We start from the raw sequence: 21,221 nt of genomic DNA, 5'->3' as shown, positions 1-21,221 counted from the left end.
TGCTCTGCCATAATAATAATAATAATAATAATAATAATAATAATAATAATAATAATAATAATAATTTATTATTTATACACCACCCATCTGGCTGGCTTTCCCCAGTCACTCTGGGCGGCTCCCAACAGAATATTAAAAATACAATAAAACATCAAACGTTAAAAACTTCCCTACACAGTGCTGCCTTCAGATGTCTTCTAAAAGTCAGGTACTTGTTTATTTCCTTGATATCTGATGGGAGGATGTTTCACAGGGCGGGCGCAATGTCTGAGAAAGCCATCAGAAAACAAGCTTTGAAAATAATCGCATGGCCAAGCTTAGGATCCAGACTAAATCCCTTTCCTCTGGTATGGCCCCAGCCACACCCCTGAAACCCCCCTTTTGAGGGGCCTTACACCAGGCTCAGCTTAGCCAGCTAAGCTTGGTCTCAGTCAAGATGAGCAAGGGGTGCTGGTGTATCTTCAGCTGAGCTGGGATTCGGGACTTAAAGCCAGCTGAGCTCAGCCGAAGGATTGGCTCCACCACATCCCAAGCTTCTCATTCTAGTGGATCAATCATAGGATCACCCTCTAGATGAAATAAGCAATTGCATCTGCATGTGCCAGCAAACTGAGGAAAGGGACTGGAGCCAGAAGTTAGTGATCAGGATACGAAGGATTTTGTGATTAGTTCCATGAGGCTAAAGGGACTCTGGGTGTGTTTTTCTTGAACAGCAGCCCTCGATGCCAGAGGCCAAATTGCTTTTGAAGCACAGGGACAGTTCACAAGCACTGCTGTAGAGATGTGCCAGATTCATTCATTCATTCATTCATTCATTCAGAGCATTCTTGGAAAACAAAATGTGAGCAGTTGCCCTGAAAAGGGGAAGGCACACGCACACACATAACATAACATAACATAACATAACATAACATAACATAACATAACATAACATAACATAACACAACACAACACAACACACACACCTCACTTATAGTCCAGAGTTTAGATCTTGAGAAGGCCTGTGGAAGGCCTTAGCTTCAGTACCACAACCAGCAGTAGCAGATGAAGGCCAAAGCACAAGATGTCAACTGTGAAATGGGGGCCAATGTTGCTTTTGTAGCAAATAGACTAGCTCACATAGGTGAGAGATGGGCACTTTTCTCAGTCTGAGGGCCACCTTTCCTGTTGGGCAGCCCTCTGGAGGCTATGTGCCAGTGGCAGGTGTGGCAAAGATGAGTGTGTAGGTCACACATTATCATTCAGAATTAGATTTATTATGTATCTTTTCCCCAGGATGGGTCACAACCATTTAAAATACAACATTCAAAATGGTTTAAAACAAATCAGTCCTTCTCCATCCTCCAGCTAGGGAAACAAAGTATTATCACACATTCCAGCCACATAAAATTGCTATAGGAGGGAGCAGAGCAAGACCAGTGATGGGTGTGGCCTGCATAGTTCCAAGGGCTAGGCAGAGGCAGTGTGGGCCACCATTGGCCACCAGAACTAAGGTTCCCCTGTCAAAAGGGGGAGTTCTGAAGAGGTAGCTTCTCTCTCAGCTCCTTCTCTGGCAACTGGGAGGTGGAGTGATTCATGAACTGACAGAAGGTTCCTTCTGTGGTGTTGACCACGCATCTTTACCCCCTAGGCAAGCCAAAATACTTCATTTAGTCGCCTGAAGCACATTACATAGGCCAACCATTGCTTTCAGTAAGCCTTTCAGTCATCTGTGGAGAAACGCCATGCTGACCTTCCATATGTATTAGAGGCTGAAACTCGGTGGAGTTTGCAAAAGTCTGCTGAGAGGCATGGAAAAGAAGGTCCTTCATTTCTCCATATGGACATCCTCTTTCATTCCAAGTCCCAAAGTATGGACAAAGCAGGCTACCAGCCCCTCACAATCCTTTCAGAAGGCAGCTCCCCCAGGTTAGAAATAGAAGATTTATCAACCCCACTGTGGTCTAGCTCGATGTCACAGCAGAACCCACAAAACTGGTAACACCATGGCATGATGGCATGGAACTTGCGTCCCAGGCCGGAAAAACATTTGGCAAAGGTTTGTTGGATGGCAGTGGAGGAGAAGTAGAAGATTGCTGGGTCCATGGAAGCATTGAGGGTGCTAAGGAGCAAAGCATAAACTCTCCAGGAAGGACTCTCATTCTGGATGAAGCCCACAATGTGGGAGATGTTGTAGGGAGCAAAGCAGACCGCAAAGTTGAGCAAAGTAGCCACAGCGAGCCCCACAGCCCGTTGCTTCCTGCGGGCATGGATGTTAGGCAAGGAGGTTAGGATGCGGACTAAGTTGACATAGCAAAAAAGGGTGATGAGGAAAGGGAGGAAGAAGAGGGTGATGCAGAGCTCCAGGCGGACAGGGAGGAGGATGTGGAGTTGGTTGGGGGAGAAACTCTCATAACATTTGGAGGCATTGGCAGAGTTGGAGATGGTTTCGTTATTATGGTCTGGCACCGCGAGTTCCACGATGTAGACAATGCTGCAGTGGGAGCAGGCGAGGAACCAGAACAAGATGCTGGCAAACACCGCATACATTGGCCTCCGGTTCAACTTGTACTTGATAGGATAGGCAACGCCCAGGTAGCGCTCCACGCTAATGGCCATGAGGAACAGGGTGCTGATGTAGATGCTGCTGTAGTAACAGAAGTTGGTCAGAGGGCAAAGGAACATGGGCAGAGGCCACGTCATGTCCGAAGCGGCCTCCACCATCTTGAAGGGCAGAAAGAGGAGCAGGATGACATCAGACACAGTCAAGTTGAACAAGAGGATTTCTATTGGGGTTGCCTTCTGGCGCACCTTGGCTTGGAATGTGTAGAAGGCCAGGAGGTTGGCAGGGAGGCCAGCCAGGAAGGCAAAGATGTAGACAGCAAGAACCATGGCGTTGTATAACGACATCCTTTCAGTACCTGCAAAATAAATAAAGACTTTGTTTTACCTGTGTAAGGATACTGCCCCACGAAACCCCAATTTATCTCACTCTCAACCAGGGCTGGATATCCTGTGGCCTCCCAGATGTTACTTTGAACTACACAATTCCCATCACCCTTCACCTTTAACCCTGCTTGCTGGGGCTAGTGGGAACTACACTGGTACCTCGGGTTACAGACGCTTCAGGTTACAGACTCTGCTAAACTTGAAATAGTACCTTGAGTGAAGAACTTTACCTCAGGATGAGATCAGAAATCACGAGCCAGTGGCATGGTGGCAGTGGGAGGCCCCATTAGCTAAAGTGGCATCTCAGGTTAAGAACGGTTTCAGGTTAAGAATGGACTTCCGGAACGAATTAAGTTCTTAGCCCGATGTACCATTGTATAGTCCAGCCACTGTAGTGTAGAGCGTAGGAGACCAACGTTGAAATCCCCACTCAACCAGGAAGCTCTCACTGGGTGGACTTTGGTCAGTTGCTGCCTCTCAGGGTAACCTACCTCACAGAGTTGTTGTGGGGATTAAATATAAATGGGGAGAACTATGCATACCAGCGGAGGTCCTTGGAAGGAAAGGTGGGATATAAATTCAATGAATAAAATAACAAATACAACTTCTAGAGCGCCACATCAGGAGGATAAATTTGATTGAGATCTCATGAAATGGTGAACTGAAAGGAAGCCATCCTCCAAAATTTGCACATCTCTGAATTTTGCAGTCCATTTCCTCAACCAAGAAATGAGAGCAATAGGCATAGATTATTGAAAAATGTGCATATAAATGCATACAGTAGTAAAAATAGCCTGAATTTTAATGAGGACTTCTTTAAAAATTAAAAATTGCAAACTGATTTGGAAAGGAGGCAAAATAAACCACTGCAACTCCCTCGGCTGGTCCTGTCCCAGACACATCTTTCCCTCCCTCTTGGAAATTCAACAATATCAAACAACCTGACTGCAAATTTATAAGTAAGCAAAGACCATCACCATAGGAAAGGAAAGGAGAAACGAACCAAACAAGCACAACCAATACCAGATTTTAACCCTTGTACTGCCCTGAGACCTCCAGGTATAGGGTGAGATATAAATTCATTAACTAATAAAATAAAAATAAAAATAATAAGAGTCTCCAAATGTTTAAGGAGGTGACTCTTGCGCTCTCCCCAAGCAGATTCCCTAACTGTGCATGGCCTTTTCTTCTCATCCTTTGGGTTCACCACCAGCAGTTTGCCTCGGCTTGAGCCAGCCCAGGAAGCAATATAGACCTGTGGACCAGGGCGAGGTGGGCAGCTCATCTCCTCCACCAATGGCCTCCAGCTGCTTCTGCCTCCGGGGGAAAAGATAGCAGGCCTCCCTGATATCTAATATTATACATTATTCAGAGTTTATTTGCATCAGGAATCAACTGAAAAAGTGAACTGCTCACAGGTTAGCAAAGAATTCCATTATTCCCCCTGAGGGGAAATGTTTGCATAACTCTAATAAGAAAAGAGCAGAATAATGGGACCAGACATCTGTGGTCTGCATATCGCAACATCCATATGCAAAACGAAAGATCCACTGGAAAAGAGTTGTACAGAGGCACAAGCAAATCCGTCAATTGGGTACCAGGGTGGTGGCTATTCTTCTAAACTACATGTAGCTAAATGAGAGTACAGTGGTACCTCAGGTTACATACGCTTCAGGTTACATACGCTTCAGGTTACAAACTCCGCTAACCCAGAAATAGTGCTTCAGGTTAAGAACTTTGCTTCAGGATGAGAACAGAAATCGTGCTCTGGCGGCACGGTGGCAGCAGGAGGCCCCATTAGCTAAAGTGGTGCTTCAGGTTAAGAACAGTTTCAGGTTAAGCACGGACCTCCGGAACGAATTAAGTACTTAACCCGAGGTACCACTGCACTGCATTTTTCTGTGTATAAGTCAAGGATTTTTCACGTTAACTTAATATTTAAAAATTTGACACGTCTTATAGACAGGTAGCACGGGGGGGGGGGGGGGGGATTGGTTGCTGCCGGGAGCTGGAGATTGTCATAGGCAGTCTTGCAGTATTGCAGGTGATTGTTGGCTGTGTCCAGGCCTTGTTTTGATTGGCTGTTGCAGCAGATGCCCAGTCAGACGTTTGGTTGCTTTTGCGTTGTGTGCGATAGGAAGAGTTGTTCAGGCGGGCAATCCTCCCCCCAAAAAAAGCTCAACAAATCTGGGAAATCTCCCCCCATTTTCTTAATTTTGAGTCCCCCAAAATAGGAGGCGTCTTATACACGGGGCCGTCTTATACATGGAAAACTATGGCAATTATGTTTTTCAAGGTATTTATTCATTATTGTTTGATTTCATTTGGGTGTTGTTGTTTTTAAAAGCATTTTTTCAGAGGGCGCATTATGCATGTTGTCAATTGTACTCTGATTTTAAAATTGGGAAGGGAACTAAATCTTCTGCAGGAGTCCAGGTTTTTAATTTATTTTCAAACTCAGAGGTACCAAACAAACTCTCCAGTTCCTAAAGGTCAGCTCCAGCCATATGGGACTCACGGGGAGGGATAGGCATATATATCCATTTCTTTTTGTCCAGGCTCACGTTCAAGTCTCCACATTTCCACAGTAATTTTTAATTTATTTTAAAGTCCCCAACAGGATTTCAGTTTAAATATCCCCTGACATACATATATTTGTATGCAATTTTGCCTAATATCCATACTTTTGGAAAATGGCTCTCCCCTGATTATACACTTCTGTGTGATATTTTCACCAATGTGCATGTTTTCAAGCTTTTCCTCCCAAGAATATGCATTTTTAAAGAAATTCTTGTGCATTTAAAGATTCAGAGAAGATATGGATTTTGAAGGATGTCTGAGTCTCAGTTTGCATATCGCTTCTGAAATCAAACAGGTTCGTGTATAAATGCAAAATGAATCGAATTCCCCCCCAACCCATCTTTCCTTGCAGACCATTGCTTTGGCATGTGTGTAGCCATAAGAACATAAGACGAGCCTGCTGGATCAAGATTACTTATCTCCAGCAAGCTACCTTTCTAAATTCAGGATTTATTCTTATTTTCGTGCGGAGAAGCACTCAGTTGTGCGAGCCTCCAGCTCAGTCCAGAGACAGATTGACTGCCTCAGCTTCTGCCCATCAGCAGAAGTCCCTAGTTATAGGGTTTATTTAGCTGACCTGTATATTTATTTGACTGTATTTATTTAGCTCCATTTCCTGCTCAGATAGAGCGAGGCTGAAGGGGGAGTGGGAAGAGAGCGAGGAAAGGGGCTCAGAATGCAGTTTGAATAACAGGGAGCTCCAGTACTAAAAGACAAATCAAAAGACACACTTCTTGGTCGAATATGGGAGTGGTTCCTATGCACAAGTACAGTGGTACCTCAGGTTACATACGCTTCAGGTTACAGACTCCGCTAACCCAGAAATAGTGCTTCAGGTTAAGAACTTTGCTTCAGGATAAGAACAGAAATCGTGCTCCGGCGGCGCGGCGGCAGCAGGAGGCCTCATTAACTAAAGTGGTGCTTCAGGTTAAGAACAGTTTCAGGTTAAGTACGGACCTTCAGAACGAATTAAGTACTTAACCTGAGGTACCACTGTAGATGGTTGTAAAGCGAAGCCAGTGCAAAGTTACACCAGATGCAAACCGCATTCAGGAGTGAGTCTCCTCCTCCTGCTGCTGCTCTGCTTGAACGTTAAACAGAGAAAACAATCCTTGAAAGTCATGTTCAGCACAGATTTGCCAGCACAAATGGCCAAGTTTAAATGACTTAGGATCCGGCCTAAAAAAAACCTCTCCGCCCCCACCCCTGCCACACAACCACCATTCCTCTGCATCCAACCACTGCATGACACCTCTCCCCCCCCTTTCTACACTGCTTTTCTCAACCTTTTCCAAATTTACAATACTTTTTTATAAGCATCAAGCAGGTAGGAGATCTTATTCCTGATTTTTAGTGGGAACCAGTGCTTTTTTCTTTTAAAAAAAATGTTTAGGGGGTACTCTCATTTTGACTCGAAAAAATCGCCAGGAAGGGAAGTGAAGCTGCCATTGGAGGTGGTAACAACAAAACTGACCAATCACCATACTAGATTCCAACTGCTACTTCACACATTAAACGCCCGCTTCCGTCTGAGACTCAGGAAAAACCGTGACAGGAAATGAGGCCGCCATTGGGGGTAGCAATGGAACTGACGATTCACCGTGCTAGAGAAGAAACTGGTTTTTTTATTTTGAAAAATAGTTTCTTCTCCCATTAGATTCACAAAATGTTTAGGGGTTTGCATACCCCTGCGTACCCCCAGAAAAAAGCACTGATAGGAACACCGTCCGCATATGAGCAAAGATTGGATTGTCAAAGAGCTTTGCAAACAGGTATAGCAGCTTGCGGTCGCCGCTATACTAAATTCCGCCCAGGAATGCATCCACCATAAAGGCGTCCTGTTATGACAAAACCCGAGAGAGGTGACATTAATTTTCTTTTAATGAGCCTGTTTTGAGCCATCAACCAAGCCATTGCAAAAGTCCTGAACTACATTCCTTGCCTGGCATGGGAGTGGCAAGTAAAAGCTGGTCGTGGGGGCTCAAATCCTGAGCAGAAGAAGGAAACTGGAATAAATGCCAGGACAAACACTGTTAAGATATGGTTACCAGATTTTTTTTCAATGAATCCGGGGACACTTTTCTTCCCCCCCCTTTTTTTTGAAGCTGAGTAGCAACAGGGAGTCAGTAGTGGGGATGGTGAGGCAAAAGACCCTGGGCCCAAGCACACGTGCATATTTTATAAAGGTGCAAAGTCCTTCTTTTGCACCCTGTGAAGCATAAATGTGGAGAGTTTTTAAAAAACTGGTCAACAGCGTGCCGCCCGCCCATGACTCCCGAGCCTCCCCCCAGTCTCCTGCCCCCTTCCCCCTTTGTTCTGACAGATCAGGGGAAGCTCAGGAGTCACAGGCAGGCAGCTGTTGCCCAGTTTTTTTTAAAAAAAACTCTGCACATTTATGTTTCACAGGGTGCAAAAGAAGGGCTTTACACCTTGCCTGGCAGAAAAATCACGTGCCTTGCACCCCTCCTGGGCAACACCCGCCCACCTGTGACTCCCGAGCCTCCCCCAATCGGTCAAAACAAAGGGGGAAGGGGGCAGGAGATCTGTACCTCCGGACGTCCCCGGTTCCCCTTCGGCAGTGGCGGTAGCAGTGAGCAGCGAGCAGCTTCTGAAGCCAGCCAGAGCCAACTGCGCTACCAGGCTGGTTCCAGGCTGCTGAGGCTGCCACTGCCACGTTTCCCAGGAACAGATTTGCAAATATGGGGACATTCCAGGGATGGAATTTGTCCAGGGACAGATTTGCAAATCCGGGGACTGTCCCCGGGAACCGGGGACATCTGGTAAGCCTATGTTAAGAGCCTTGTAATCTGGGCTGGCAACGTGCAAGCTTTTAAATTATATGGGCAGCCGGTGCAAGCTTTTAAATTGGCAGACATACACCAAAAGGCCTGGCTGGCCCTGCAAGGGACCCCAGAAACTTAGACCTTTGGCCCTTCTGCGTCTGCCTTCCCGCGGCTGATATTGCTTCCCATCTCCCCCTCGAGCTTCTCCCAGCACACCTCTCTGCTGCTGCTGTTGCTTGTCTCCAGTCTAAACAGTGTGTGGTGAAGGAGGAGGGATCGCCTCCCAAGTGAGGGGAATTATTTATCCATTAGTGTCTCTGAGGGATAAATCATGGGACGGGAAGTCAATACAATCCCTTGGGGGAAAGTGAAAAGCTAGGAGCCTGAATGTAAACACACCGGGAATAGAACGCTTTTGTACAATACCCAGCTAGAGTCCCGGCTTGTAAAATTGTTCATGAATACACGTCCCCTCGCTTGTTTTGAGAACCTTGGCAGAGCCTCTCGCTTCCCAGTCAGCCTGTTTCATTTTCACCTGCTGCTCAAGATGCAGATGATGAAGAAAGAGCCACCAACTGCTATGGTTAAACCCTCCACCCCCCCCCCCACACACAAATTGTCACAGAAACCGACTTTCCAGAAGGTTGTGGAAAACTGATTTAAAATTTTTGGCGTGCTGTACGCTGAAAGAAAACTGTACAGTAGTTCCTCGGGTTACATACGCTTCAGGTTACATATGCTTTAGGTTACAGACTCTGCTAACCCAGAAATAGTGCTTCAGGTCAAGAACTTTGCTTCAGGATGAGAACAGAAATCGTGCTCCAGCGGCGCAGCAGTAGCAGGAGGCCCCATTAGCTAAAGTGGCGCTTCAGGTTAAGAACAGTTTCAGGTTAAGTACGGTCCTCAGGAACGTATTAAGTACTTAACCCGAGGTACCACTGTATATGGAAATGATGTACCAATGGCATCTGACTCCTAGTAAGTTAGCAAAAATGTGTAAGACAGGTACAAATATCTGCTGGAAATGTAAAGAAAAAGAAGGCACCTTTTATCATACATGGTAGTATTGTAAGGTAACAAAAGCATTCTGGGAAATGATATATAATGAGTTGGAAAAAATGTTTAAAATAGCTTTTATTTTATTTTTTTAAAAGAGGCTTTTTTATTAGGAATTGTAGGTGCTGATATTCCAAGGGAGCAGAAAAGACTGTTTTATGTATGCGATGACAGCTGTACAGATACTATTAGCCCAGAGATGGAAAGAAGATAAAGTCCCTACCAGAGAAGAAAGGAAAATTAAACTTGGATTATGCCGAAATGGCAAAACTGACTGGAAGACTCAGGAACCAAGAAGACCAAAGCTTTGACAAAGAAAGGGAAAATGTTTATAATTTATCTTGGAGACCACCTCAAACAGATGAAAACATTAGCAGGATTGCAATAACACTTGTAATGTAGAAGTATTAGGGAGATAACGGAGATATAAAATATGAACTATTGAAAAATAGACAATAGAAAAGGTTAACAATAGGACCCACAGAGGGGAAGGTGGGAAGTTCAGAGATTCAGAGGAATCTTTAAATGTGGGTGTGTATGGTTGTATTGTTATTATTTTATAAATAAAAATGATTTTTAAAAAAAGAAAAAGAAACTGTCATTCTGCCCCACCCCCCTTATCTTTTAGTGGAGTCTCCAGCAGGGTTTTTCCATATCATTTTGTAGGACTGTGCATTCCCTCCCTCACCTCAATGCATCAATCTCCCACCACGTTGGGGCAACCCAGAGACCACCTCCTTCAAATCCAGTCCCAAATTAGTTTGAGGTAGGGATAATGTAGAATAAGAGGTTTTCTAAATCCCTTATTAAACGTATAGCTGGGAGCAGGGAAGGGGTTAGAGGCTGCATCTCCCCACCTCCACCCCAACAGAGAGCTTGTTTGGGGGGGGGTCGGTTTTGTAGGGTGCTGTTTTGCTTTCATCCAGGGCAACTGCTGCTCAGCATCTGATGTGTGGAGAGTGAAGGGTGCTGCTTCAGGGATGGAGCAAAAAGCAGGAAAGAGAGACCACTGGTAGCAGGCGCCTGTCTTCTCCCAAGAAGATGTATCCAGCGGTCAGGTAAACCTTGCAGGTTTCTCCACCTTGTGCCACCTGGAGTACCCCCAACCACTCAGGGCCAGTTTAACCTGCAGCAATCTGTGGCTGCCCCAGCCCAACTTGACTCACACCAAAATCCCTTCCAATATGCCCTGTTTGGCTTGGGATTTGAGCCTCAGCACAGTCCTATCACTCACTAAGCTTTTAAGTAGAGCAGGGGGGGGAATGTATACGATCCTTGAGGTCCCTATATCTGGAGACCCTTGAGGTCTCTATATCCTTAGGCCAGACCTCGCACAAGCCCTGGTCTATATCCTTTCTGAATTATTTTGCACAACCGAAAGACATTCTTGAATTCTAATGAAGCCCCTTGTTCACCAGGATGGAGGATGGAGGGTGTGGGTGGGTGTGGGTGGGTGTGTGGGTGTGTGGGTGTGTGTGTGTGTGTGTGTGTGTGTGTGTGTGTGAGAGAGAGAGAGAGAGAGAGAGAGAGAGAGAGAGAGAGAGAGAGATGTTCAGCAAGTGAAGCTTTTCCCTTTTATCTTAGTTCTGCGCCCAAAAATGCTTCACTTGTTGAATTTAATGTGTGTTGGGATGATTTTAAAGGCAGAAGAGCAGGATGAGGAAAAGCCCCCCCCCCAATTAAAAGAAGTATGGCAAAAATGATACAAATGGCACATGAGATAATGCCATGTACTTGGTTTGTACATTTAGATATGCAAATGATAGGTCCGAACTGGATGACAAGTTTGGATATGTGGCAGCTCTTCTTCCACCTTCTCTCGCTTCAGATATGCCACTCCATGCAGAAAACGACACACACCTGTTGATGGTGGTTTTGAACATGCAAAATAAGCCTCGCAGCATCCTGGGGTAAATGCCACCGGGAAAGGACCTCTTTGTTGACTGCGATATGCATGGGGACAGAGTAGAACTGACTGTGACAGCTGCAAAATGGGAGGGAGGTGGAGAATTTGGCTGCGTCCCTTGATGCCCTAGGTCTCCAGCTGCACTACGCATTCAAAGCAGTATCGTGCCACTTTAAACAGTCCTTGGTTGACCCTGGGAGCTGTCATTTTTAAACGGTGGGGTGAGGTGCTAAGAGACCTCTCCCCTAGCTACAATTCCTAGAGGGCTTGAACAATCAACCCCTCTTCCTAAGGAACTCTGGGAATTGTAGCTCCAGGAGTGGAATAGGGTCTCCTAACAACTCTCAGCCAGTGGTAGAGGAAGAAGGGGGCAGGGGAAGCGTACCACCCCCGGCAGCAGGATCCCAGTGGGGTTCCATTGCAGCTGTCCCCCCCCCGCCCACTCTGGGCGGCCCACCCCCAAAACATGCAACCCCCCTTTGGGTGGCACGCCCCGCCCCCGCCTGCTTTCCGCCCCTGGTGCCAGAGCATGAAGCTCCGCCACTGCTCTCAGCACCCTTTTGCAAACGAGACTTCCTAGGATTCTTTGGGGGAAGCCATGACGGTGGTATGATGATGCTTTAATTGTATGGTGCAGATATGGCCTTTATCACTTGGAGCTTGTGATGGGGGCATGGCAATTTCTCCACTTTGCAAATGGGCCCATGGACCCAAAAAGGTTGGTGACTCTTGCTATGCACCCTCACTTTGGTAGGGGGGAGGAGCCCCATTAAACGGAGGGGGCCTTACTTCTGAATAAGCCTGCACTGTGAATGAAAAAGTGAAGTGAGCCCAATATTTACTGTGAGCTATTGTGTAACTGTCACAAGGGGATCGCTACGTGCCTCAAACCCTGACTGCTACAGATAAATAATTGGGTGGCAAATGCTTGTTAAATATCAGGTATTTTGATGAGTATACACTCACTCAGAAAGTATTTGGTATACAGTGTTTGCGAAAGGGAATGACGAGAAAGGGGGTTTCCTTTTCGAATCTAGTTGCCACGGAATCAGAAAGTACTGAATATGCCTGTATAAATTAGCCCTTGAACCAGGCAATCAAACCAGCCACCTTGAGGGACAGAAACCTGACAATGAACTCTGATAATGCCAGGGTGCTCAGCCATGACCTTCACCTGCCCTGCTTGGCACCCTTCTTGAGTGTTTTTGCCTAGCTGGAATGTGTCCTTTTCTAGGCGGAGGATAGAGAGGGATGGGTGAATGTATAGAAGCAAGCCTACTGTACAAAGGTAAATTGGGCATCTGTTGCTCTACCCACATTAGGCTTTGGCACTGTCCCTACTGGCATGTTGCCCTTGTAAATTTGCCCAGAAGGGAAAGTGGCCCTCTGGCCAGAAAAGGTTTCCAATCCCTGGCCTATGCAGTGATTAACAGTTCCTCTGGTCCCCCAGAAGCAACCATAACTCTCTGGGGACAGCCTGCCCTTGGATGTCCATCATGGAATGGGAGACTCCCTTCCTTCAACTCTATTCATCACACAAAGGAGATGAGAAGTCCCTTGTTTATGCTGGATAAGAGAGACCAGCAGACCTGGTCCTTCTTCATTTCCCCAAGTTCTCTAACACATACACTGAACTCAAAGAAGGGAAAGGTGAGTTTCACTTTACTCCGAGCTCAGGAGACACTTGGGAGCATCAAAATGCAGGGCTGGTTTGGAAGCTCCAGCTGGTACATACTGCTGTTGGCCAAGAACATGTGGCACCATCACTGGCACTGACTGCCCATCTGCTTCCAAGCCAGGCTCAAACAACTTTGGTCCAGGGTCCCTCGAAGACCACCTGAACCCTTCTATCTGAGCACCACAATTTAAAAAGGATGTTGACAAGCTGGAACGGGTGCAAAGGAGGGTGACCAAGATGATCAAGGGTCTGGAAGCCAATCCTTATGAGGAGCACTTGAAGGAGCTGGTTATGTTTAGCTTGGAAAAGAAGAGACTGAGAGGAGATATGATAGTCATCTTCAAATATCTAAAGGGCTATCACATGGAAGATAGAGCAAGCTAGTTTTCCCTTGTTCCGGAGGCTAGGAACGAAACAAATGGATTCAAGTTACAAGAAAGGGGATTCCAACTAAACCCCAGGAAGAACTTTCCAACAGCAAGAGCCAATCAACAGTGGAATGGACTCCCTCTGAAGGTGGTGGTCTATTGTTTGCGGGAGGGTTTTAAACAGAGGTTGGAAGGCCATCTGTCATGGATGCTTTAGCTCAGATTCCTGCATTGCAGGGGTTGGACTAGATCAGTGTTTCCCAACCTTGGGCCTCCAGCTGCTTTCGAACTACAATTCCCATCATCCCTGACCACTGGTCTTGCTAGCTGAGGATTATGGGAGTTGTAGTCCAAAAACAGCTGGAGGCCCAAGGTTGGGAAATGCTGGACTAGATAACCCTTGGGTCCCTTCCAACTCGACAGTTCTATGATCCCAGCTCCACTGAAACCATCTTCACCTTCTGTCACAGCCTGCTCCGCCAGGCTTATGCAGGCAACTAAGAATACTAAGAACCTACCATATTTAAGTGATCTCTGGTTATTAAATATTTATATGGTTTTTATGGTGCAGTTTTATGTATCACGGGTGTAAACTGCTCTGATACTTATTTTTTATTTCTTGAATAGCGGCGTAGAAATATTTTTAGAAATACGCAAGTAAATATTACTTTCATAGCTCCCAAGAGCCTTTCTGAAGTGAGAGATTAACCCCATGCCTCAAGGTCTGGACTCTAGTGATGTCCTACAGCAATAAAACCCTCTCTTTCTGTCACTGAGCTCCTGTTGTCGAGGACATGAGTGAGGCCAAGTTCTTAGGAAATGACCCTCATCACCCGTTCCAACTCTACAATTCTATGGTACTTTTTCATGCACCAGAAAACCATTTCTGGGAGGAAGATGGTGATAGAAAGTACCCAGGGCAAGGACAGGGAACCTTCAGGTTGTGGACCCACCAAGCACCCCCCCACACACACACACACACACTTGGCCCACAAAGCTGATTAGGAACCACTAATCAGCTGATCAGTCCTGTTCACAGCCCAGGTCTGGCCCAAGACATTTTGGCACCTGAGGTGAACCACAAAATGGCATCCCTTTTCCATGCCTGCCACCAGGGAAGAAGGAGTGAGTGAGTGGAGATCTAAACTGGGAACAAGGGTGAGAGGAGATGAACAGTGCCTCTAATTCACCAAGAGGCCTCTGTAGATGTGGCATGGGTGGTGGCAGTCAGATTCGGCCTCCAAGGAGCATGGCACAGCTGTCACTGCTAGGGCAGCAGCAGCAGACGATGCATTCCTTGGAGTCTGGACCTACTACCCGAGATGGTAGCCTCCCCTTGTTTCATGGATAGGCTGGCCCTGGCCCAGCCCTTTGCAAGTCCTGACAACCAGCTGATCAGCCCCTGTTCATGGTGCATTGCTTCAGCAATTCATTGGATGCAGAGCAGGCATTCGCTCTGCAGAATCTTTTCATCAAAGCCTCTCCAAGTCTGGTCTTGAGGGCCAAAACAGAAACCGCACAGGTGAGTGGTGATCAGATCTCTCAACTCCCCCTCCCCTACAAAGGGGAGTGGGCTATGATTTTTATCAGAGCAGATGAGCTGGGAGATAAGTGTTTCTTCGTCCAGTCCCCCTGCACTTTCAAGCCTCTATTCACCTCGCCACAGACAAGAAACATAACCCACACATTTGTTGGGATGCCAGTATTTTTGCATCAGGTTTGGGAAGGAGTTGGGAAGCAGTTTAGATCTCGAAAATGGCACTGGGTGGACTATGCTGAAATGGCAAAACTGACTGGGAGACTCAGGAATCAAGAAGGTAATGACTATTAAAAAGAATGGGGAAAATTCATAACTTACTTAGGAGACCATTGTAAACAAAAACGTTAGCTGGACTTTAAAATAATTTGTAAAGAAATGAAAAATATGGAAAATTCAGAGAGATGGAAACTGTGGAGAATGTAATGATATGTAGTTTTAGAAAAAAATATTTTAAGGACCCTGCAGGAGATGGGGGGAAGTCACGAGATTCAGAGAAACTTGTATATGGATATGTTAAAAGTTTTTTTTCTTTTTTCTTTTGAATTTGTTCTTGTAAAAACCAATTTTAAAAAATATTTTTTTAAAAAATGGCAGTGGGTGGAAAGCTTGAACTAAATACATTTTTCTCTAATATTGCTGCCCCATTCAAAAGAAACCCTCACAGCCCTTTCTGTGGCTGCTTCAAAGTTAGGAAACACAGCCGCAAAATGGGAGGTCGGATCTCTGTTTGACCCTCTGAGTCCAATAATCCTTAGATCTTTATTCACTCAAGAAAGTTGCCATAAAAAATGATATGGATTTCACACACACTCTGTCTATGTCCCAGGGAATATAAATACAATTTCATTGTTTCATGCCCTTGGTGTGGGGAGTGTTATATCTAGCACTGTGCTGAATTTTTCTCTCTTTCCCCTTTACCATTCTTCATGCATTTAAAGGTTATCAAGCAGGAAAGAAAATATTTGTGCAGTTCTCATGGATGGGGTGCAAGATTTTTGTCAGATTGGTTTTAAGATGTCTGGGGCATGTGAGCTGACTCTTCCCTTGGGGCTTTTCAGATCTGGCAGCCCCAGCAGTCAGGGTGGCTGCAGAGTTCCTGAGAAATGTTTACTGGGAAGAACAAAACACTCTCGGCCTGTAGCCACCTTGGAATGATAAAATAAGCTCAAAGTTCAGCACCGTCTGAAATTTTCACTGTCGAGAAATTCTAAAGTGAGTCAGAAGAAGGAAGTGTGTTTCATGGTTGGGGGGGCATATTTAACTGCAGCACCAATTGCAACTGACAATATAATCCTAGACATGCCTACTCAGAAGTAAGTCCTGTTGAGTTCAAATTTGGTTTATTTCTAAGAAAGTGGGTAAAGGGTTGCAACAACCTGGGGAGTACACCATTCAAATCTTGACACTGCCATGAAATCACTTGATGGTAAGAATGTGGCGAGAATTTGATGCAGTTCACATTTATAGGCAAAGTCACACCTTTTGAAATCCTACACAAACCAAAACAGCCTCCTTCGAAATTCTTTGAATTTTGCAGTGCGTGTCTCTCGCCAAGGAATATGCACAAAACATGTACATATTAGTGGACATAGCATAGAAAACTGCCACTTATCAGAGAAAATTGCTTTGCAAAAGTGTGTGTCTTAGGCAAAATTATATACCAAGATGTGCATATTAGGAAAAATTCACACTAAAATGATGCTGAATTTTCATGAGAACTTAAAAAATAAAATAAAATAAAATACAAACTGGTGTGGAAATGTGGAGAGCTGAACTTAGGAATGCAAAAATGAGAAAGTCAGCTGAAAGTCCCTACTCGGTGGAGTTAGGGAAGCTGTTCCCTCCTTTCATAGATCCAGGATCAGCACTTCCTTCTGCAACATGGCTACTTTACAAGATTGTTGTATGGAAGGATGTGAGGCACAAAGTTATTCCAGAGGTGTGTCGATTTCAGCTTGCTGCAAAGAGTCTTAGCACATCTTAAAAGGCTGGAAGATTTCTTGCAGCAGAACCCTTCATGGATTAGAACCCATTTAGTTAGATGCACTGAGGCTTTCCGTCAGTGGGCAGGTTTTGACCCTATCCTTCCTTCAAGGACATTCTAGACACACAACAGTCCTCAGAGGAAGATTGGGAGAGGGAATGGAGGCTAGTCCACAGTGGCAGAATGGGGTTTTATGGCAGGATGGGGTTTTCATCCTGAGTCCCCCAAGTCTTAGCCAAGTACTCTAACCATTGTTTCACACTATCCATTTTTTATTTAGAGCTCTGTGTGTCTATGAAGAGAAGATAGATAGATGATAGATATAGATAGATAGATGATAGATAGATATAGATAGATAGATAGATAGATAGATAGATATAGATAGATGATAGATGATAGATGATAGATAGATGATAGATAGATAGATGATAGATAGATGATAGATAGATGATAGATAGATGATAGATAAGATAGATAGATGATAGATAGATAGATAGATAGATAGATAGATAGATAGATAGATAGATATAGATAGATATAGATAGATATAGATAGATGAGAGAGAGAGAGAGAGAGAGAGAGAGAGAGAGAGAGAGAGAGAGAGACCATACACACGTATAATACCAACTTCATGCATCTGATCTCAATGACAGCTTCCTAATGATGCTTGTGGGAGAAGGGTGGATTTTAATTTAAATTCAACCCTCCCTGTGCACAAAGGTCCTGATTCTGACTCCACATCTCCCCATTCTGTTTTTCTTACACACAATTTACTTTATGGCTGATATTTAAATAACAAACACCGGAGAACTTTAATTCAGATAAGTTAACATATCATCTACTTTGGCAGAATGCCAGCCATGGATCACATTTCCATGCCTCGCGGGTAAGGGAGACTCTAGCCCATGAAAGCTTTTTCCACAATAAACCTGCTTGTCTTTAATGTGCCACAAGACTTCTTCACTGCTTATAACTGTGATTCATATTGAAATGCCCCCCTGAACTCTCCAAAAGTCCCTATCGAAACCATCGCCAATAAATAATTGTGTTTTTATTCCTCACCTCCTCTACAAGCTCAGACTTTGCTCTGCCTGTCTTCTCCACCGATGGATGAGGGTTTCTCCCACGATGGATCCAGCCACCTTCTGCCCTTGCAGGAGTCGAAAGGCTTTGCTCTGCTCCCACGCCCTGAAGAGAAAGGAAAGCAGCCTGCCTGGTGCAGTAGAATCGCTCGTGATCATTTGACAGAAGAAGCCCAGCAGGCGCAGCAGCAGCAGGAAACTGACCTGTCTCCCCTTGTAACACAAGGGGATTTACTTCTTGGTTTCAAAACCGGGAAACAAACTCATGGATGGAGAAAAGAGGCGGAGGAGGAATCCAATTTCAGCTGCACGCAGAGGGTGCCACCCACTGCCTTTCTAATCTACTTTTTAGACTCAATGATGCCTCTAGATTCAAATGAGTCCAGCCTTATTTCTCCGCACTGTAACCCGCCCATTGAGGTGAAAACTATACAAAGTTCTTCTTCTTGTCGTTTGCATTTATATCCCACCTTCTTCTCCAAAGAGCTCAGGGTGGCGTACGTGGTTCTCATCCTCTCCATTTAATCCCCACAACAATCTTGTGAGGTAGGTTAGGCTGAGAGGCAACAACTGGCCAAAGTCCAACCAGTGAGAGCTTGATGGTTGGGTGGGGATTTGAACCTTGGTCTCTTAGGTCCTAATCTAAAACTGACTACTCCACCACACTAGGTCTCAGTGGAGACACAGAAATGATGGATTTCTCTTCCCTGGTTAGAAAACGAACTCATGCCACATATATAAGAAGAAGCAAGTGTTTGGTCACATGAGTGGGAAATGTGTGTAAGATGCCAAGGACCTGAGCAACAGGCTGTCCTCCCCCCCCCCAAAAAAAATATTGATTTTCCACATTTGTAACAAATATAACATATAAAAAACACAAAACAAAACATCTTACAATACTACAAAAGAAAAGAAAAAGAATAAAAGAATAAAAACAGTCATTACTTCCAAAATCCAAGTTAACTTTCCTTGTAGTCTGACTTCCTCGATTCCCCCCTAACTGAATTTCATTGTAACACCTTTGTAACAGTTCTCCAAAATCCTCTTTCTAGTACAATTAACTCCTTCTACTAACTAACTTCATCTCTTTTCTTATTGACTTGTCCTTAAAGCTCCCCACATCACAAGACCTTTTGACCTCCCAGTGTTTGGTGCAAAGGTCTATGGGTGGATTCTAAGCACATTTGGGGGGAAAGGGACTCCCTGGAGTGTAGGGGATGGCAGAACATGTGTGGAAGGTAGGACTGGGTGACTGATGCCGACCAGGTCTCCTTTGGAGCCGAATCTATCAAACCCACACTTTCCAAACTATATATGAATCCAAACACTTCCAATCCCTTAAGGAAACGGGTAATGCAAAAGACTAAAATAGTTTCTCTTGTCTCTGTCGTTGTTAGATGTATTGAGGTTTGTGGGTTTATTTATGTTTTCAAAGAAGTCACAAGCAAACTTGAATATTCAAGGCACAGTAATGGTTCCCAGCATGTCATAAGGCCCCAAACCTGAATGACAAGATGGATGCCATGATGTCAAGATGGGTGCTCTATGGGGAGGTGGTTTCAGGCACCAGGCCCACCGGCGGACCAACTCTGTGTTACAAAGATGTCTGAAATGAGCACTCACACTTTACATTGTAGGTGCCCTTTGCGGGATCGTGCACGGTGCTACTGTTCCCAGGGAACTTACTGGCAAACAGGGACTGGCCTGCCTCTCAGTGTTAATTTTTGGAGGTCCACACCCAGCCTCAGTAGACAATTCCTGGGAGGTGGGGCTAGTCCCTTATATATAAGGGGTGGAGCTGACAGTATCCAGGCAGTCAGCTTAGGAGAGTCACCCTCCCTACCCTCCCTTAGTTTAATGTTTTCTTGTTTGCAGGTTAACTTTTTCTTCCTGTTTAGTGGGCGCTGCTACGGTCTATGGCTGGTTGCTGTTGAAGGACCGGGAAGAAATTTCTCTGCATTGGCAGGTTTTGTCTTCCCCGTAGAAATCCATCACAACTTTGGTGGCTATGGCCTTGGGTGGAATCCTTTAGTCTTTTCTTCCCTATATGGGGGGCATGAAGTGATGACTCACCCCCCTGCGGTGGCGATTTCAGGGTCCCCCTCTTAAAGGGGTTACATATAATGGGTGTCGCTGGCCATACACTGAAAGGTTGTCAGTGAACTACCCTGCGTGCGGGGATATGGGCTGGGCTGCCTGCTACACATACGTCTCGCAGAGCACCCCCATAGCCCATTTACCCTGATGTGCCCCAGTTCCCCCAGCTGGGGGGCTGGGAGGGATACACACCCAAGGCCTAAGCCAAGGTCTTCCTACATTCAGAATTTTAATAAAGTTGTGTCCTAATTTTAATTCCATACAACGTTGTCAGAGTCTTTATTCCTTCCTTATGATCCCTGGGAGCTGGGGCTGTCACCCCATGGTCACACAAGTGCAACATGAAGGCTGACAACATCAACCCCACCAAGTGAGAAACCTTGCAGATGACCACAATGCCTGGAGACAGTCAACTTGTGTACCCACAGTAGTGACCAGAGGAGGAATGACCACTGGGAGGAGCACAGAGAGAATAAACACCATGGTGCGTCTGCAGCAGCACAACCGGACGCCTTCATCTGCCCCAGCTGCAACAAAACATGTCTCTCCCATATCGGCCTCTCAAGCCACAGCAGGCACTGCAACCTTCCAACAGTTTGACTCTGATCTTGCTTCTAGCTCACATGCATGAGGATTGGCACACAACAATGGCACATTACATTCAAGCTTCATCCCAGCTGGGCCCAGTGTTGCTCACTTCCCACCACTGAACCTCCACGACAGCTAAGCTGCAAGCCTCTCCTGCTCCAAGAGATATTCTTGGCTTCTGCATCAGCAGCCACAGCCAAGACAGCGACAGTATAAGCAGAGATGTCCCTGATGTTTATGTGTCCTCGGGTGACAGCTTCCAAGAAACTGCTCCAGAAGAGGACACCTACCCTGTGTGGCTTGTTCTCAGTTGGACTGAGGAGGAAATATGTGTAGAACCACTGGCATTTGTCCAAATCTTGTTCAACACAGCCAGGGTAGTCTGAGCTCTAAAATGGAAAGATTCTCAGGTTCCAACTATATGAGAATGGCTATAAATATACAGCACTGATATGCAGAGACCAGAGAGGAATGACCTCTCAGAGGAGCACAGTGAGAGAAAATGCTATGGCGTGCCTGTAGCAGCAAAACTGAAAGCCTTCATCTGTCCCACCTGCAGCAAAACTTGTCTCTCCTCTATCAGTCTCTACAGCCACAGCAGGCACTGTGACTCTCCAATGGTTTGACTTTA

At 45.5% G+C, this 21,221-nt stretch overlaps 1 protein-coding gene across 1 annotated transcript; it reads right to left on the bottom strand.

Moving 5' to 3' along the window:
- Window positions 1–1,234: 1,234 nt before the first annotated feature.
- On the bottom strand, window positions 1,235–18,386 carry LOC310712338 (free fatty acid receptor 2-like). The gene is made up of 2 exons (XM_083515283.1): window positions 17,886–18,386; window positions 1,235–2,900 (listed from the first exon to the last, which is right to left on the bottom strand). Exon 2 carries the CDS (start codon window positions 2,887–2,889, stop codon window positions 1,867–1,869), a length of 1,023 nt encoding a protein of 340 aa, XP_083371409.1. The 5' UTR covers window positions 2,890–2,900; window positions 17,886–18,386; the 3' UTR covers window positions 1,235–1,866.
- Window positions 18,387–21,221: the final 2,835 nt, after the last annotated feature.

The sequence above is a fragment of the Podarcis liolepis genome (assembly GCF_965112155.1).
Source record: "Podarcis liolepis genome assembly, chromosome: 7".
Classification (NCBI taxonomy): Eukaryota; Metazoa; Chordata; class Lepidosauria; order Squamata; family Lacertidae; genus Podarcis; species Podarcis liolepis.
The sequence above is the reverse complement of the archived record's forward strand: the minus strand, read 5'-3'. Positions and strand labels throughout refer to the sequence as shown.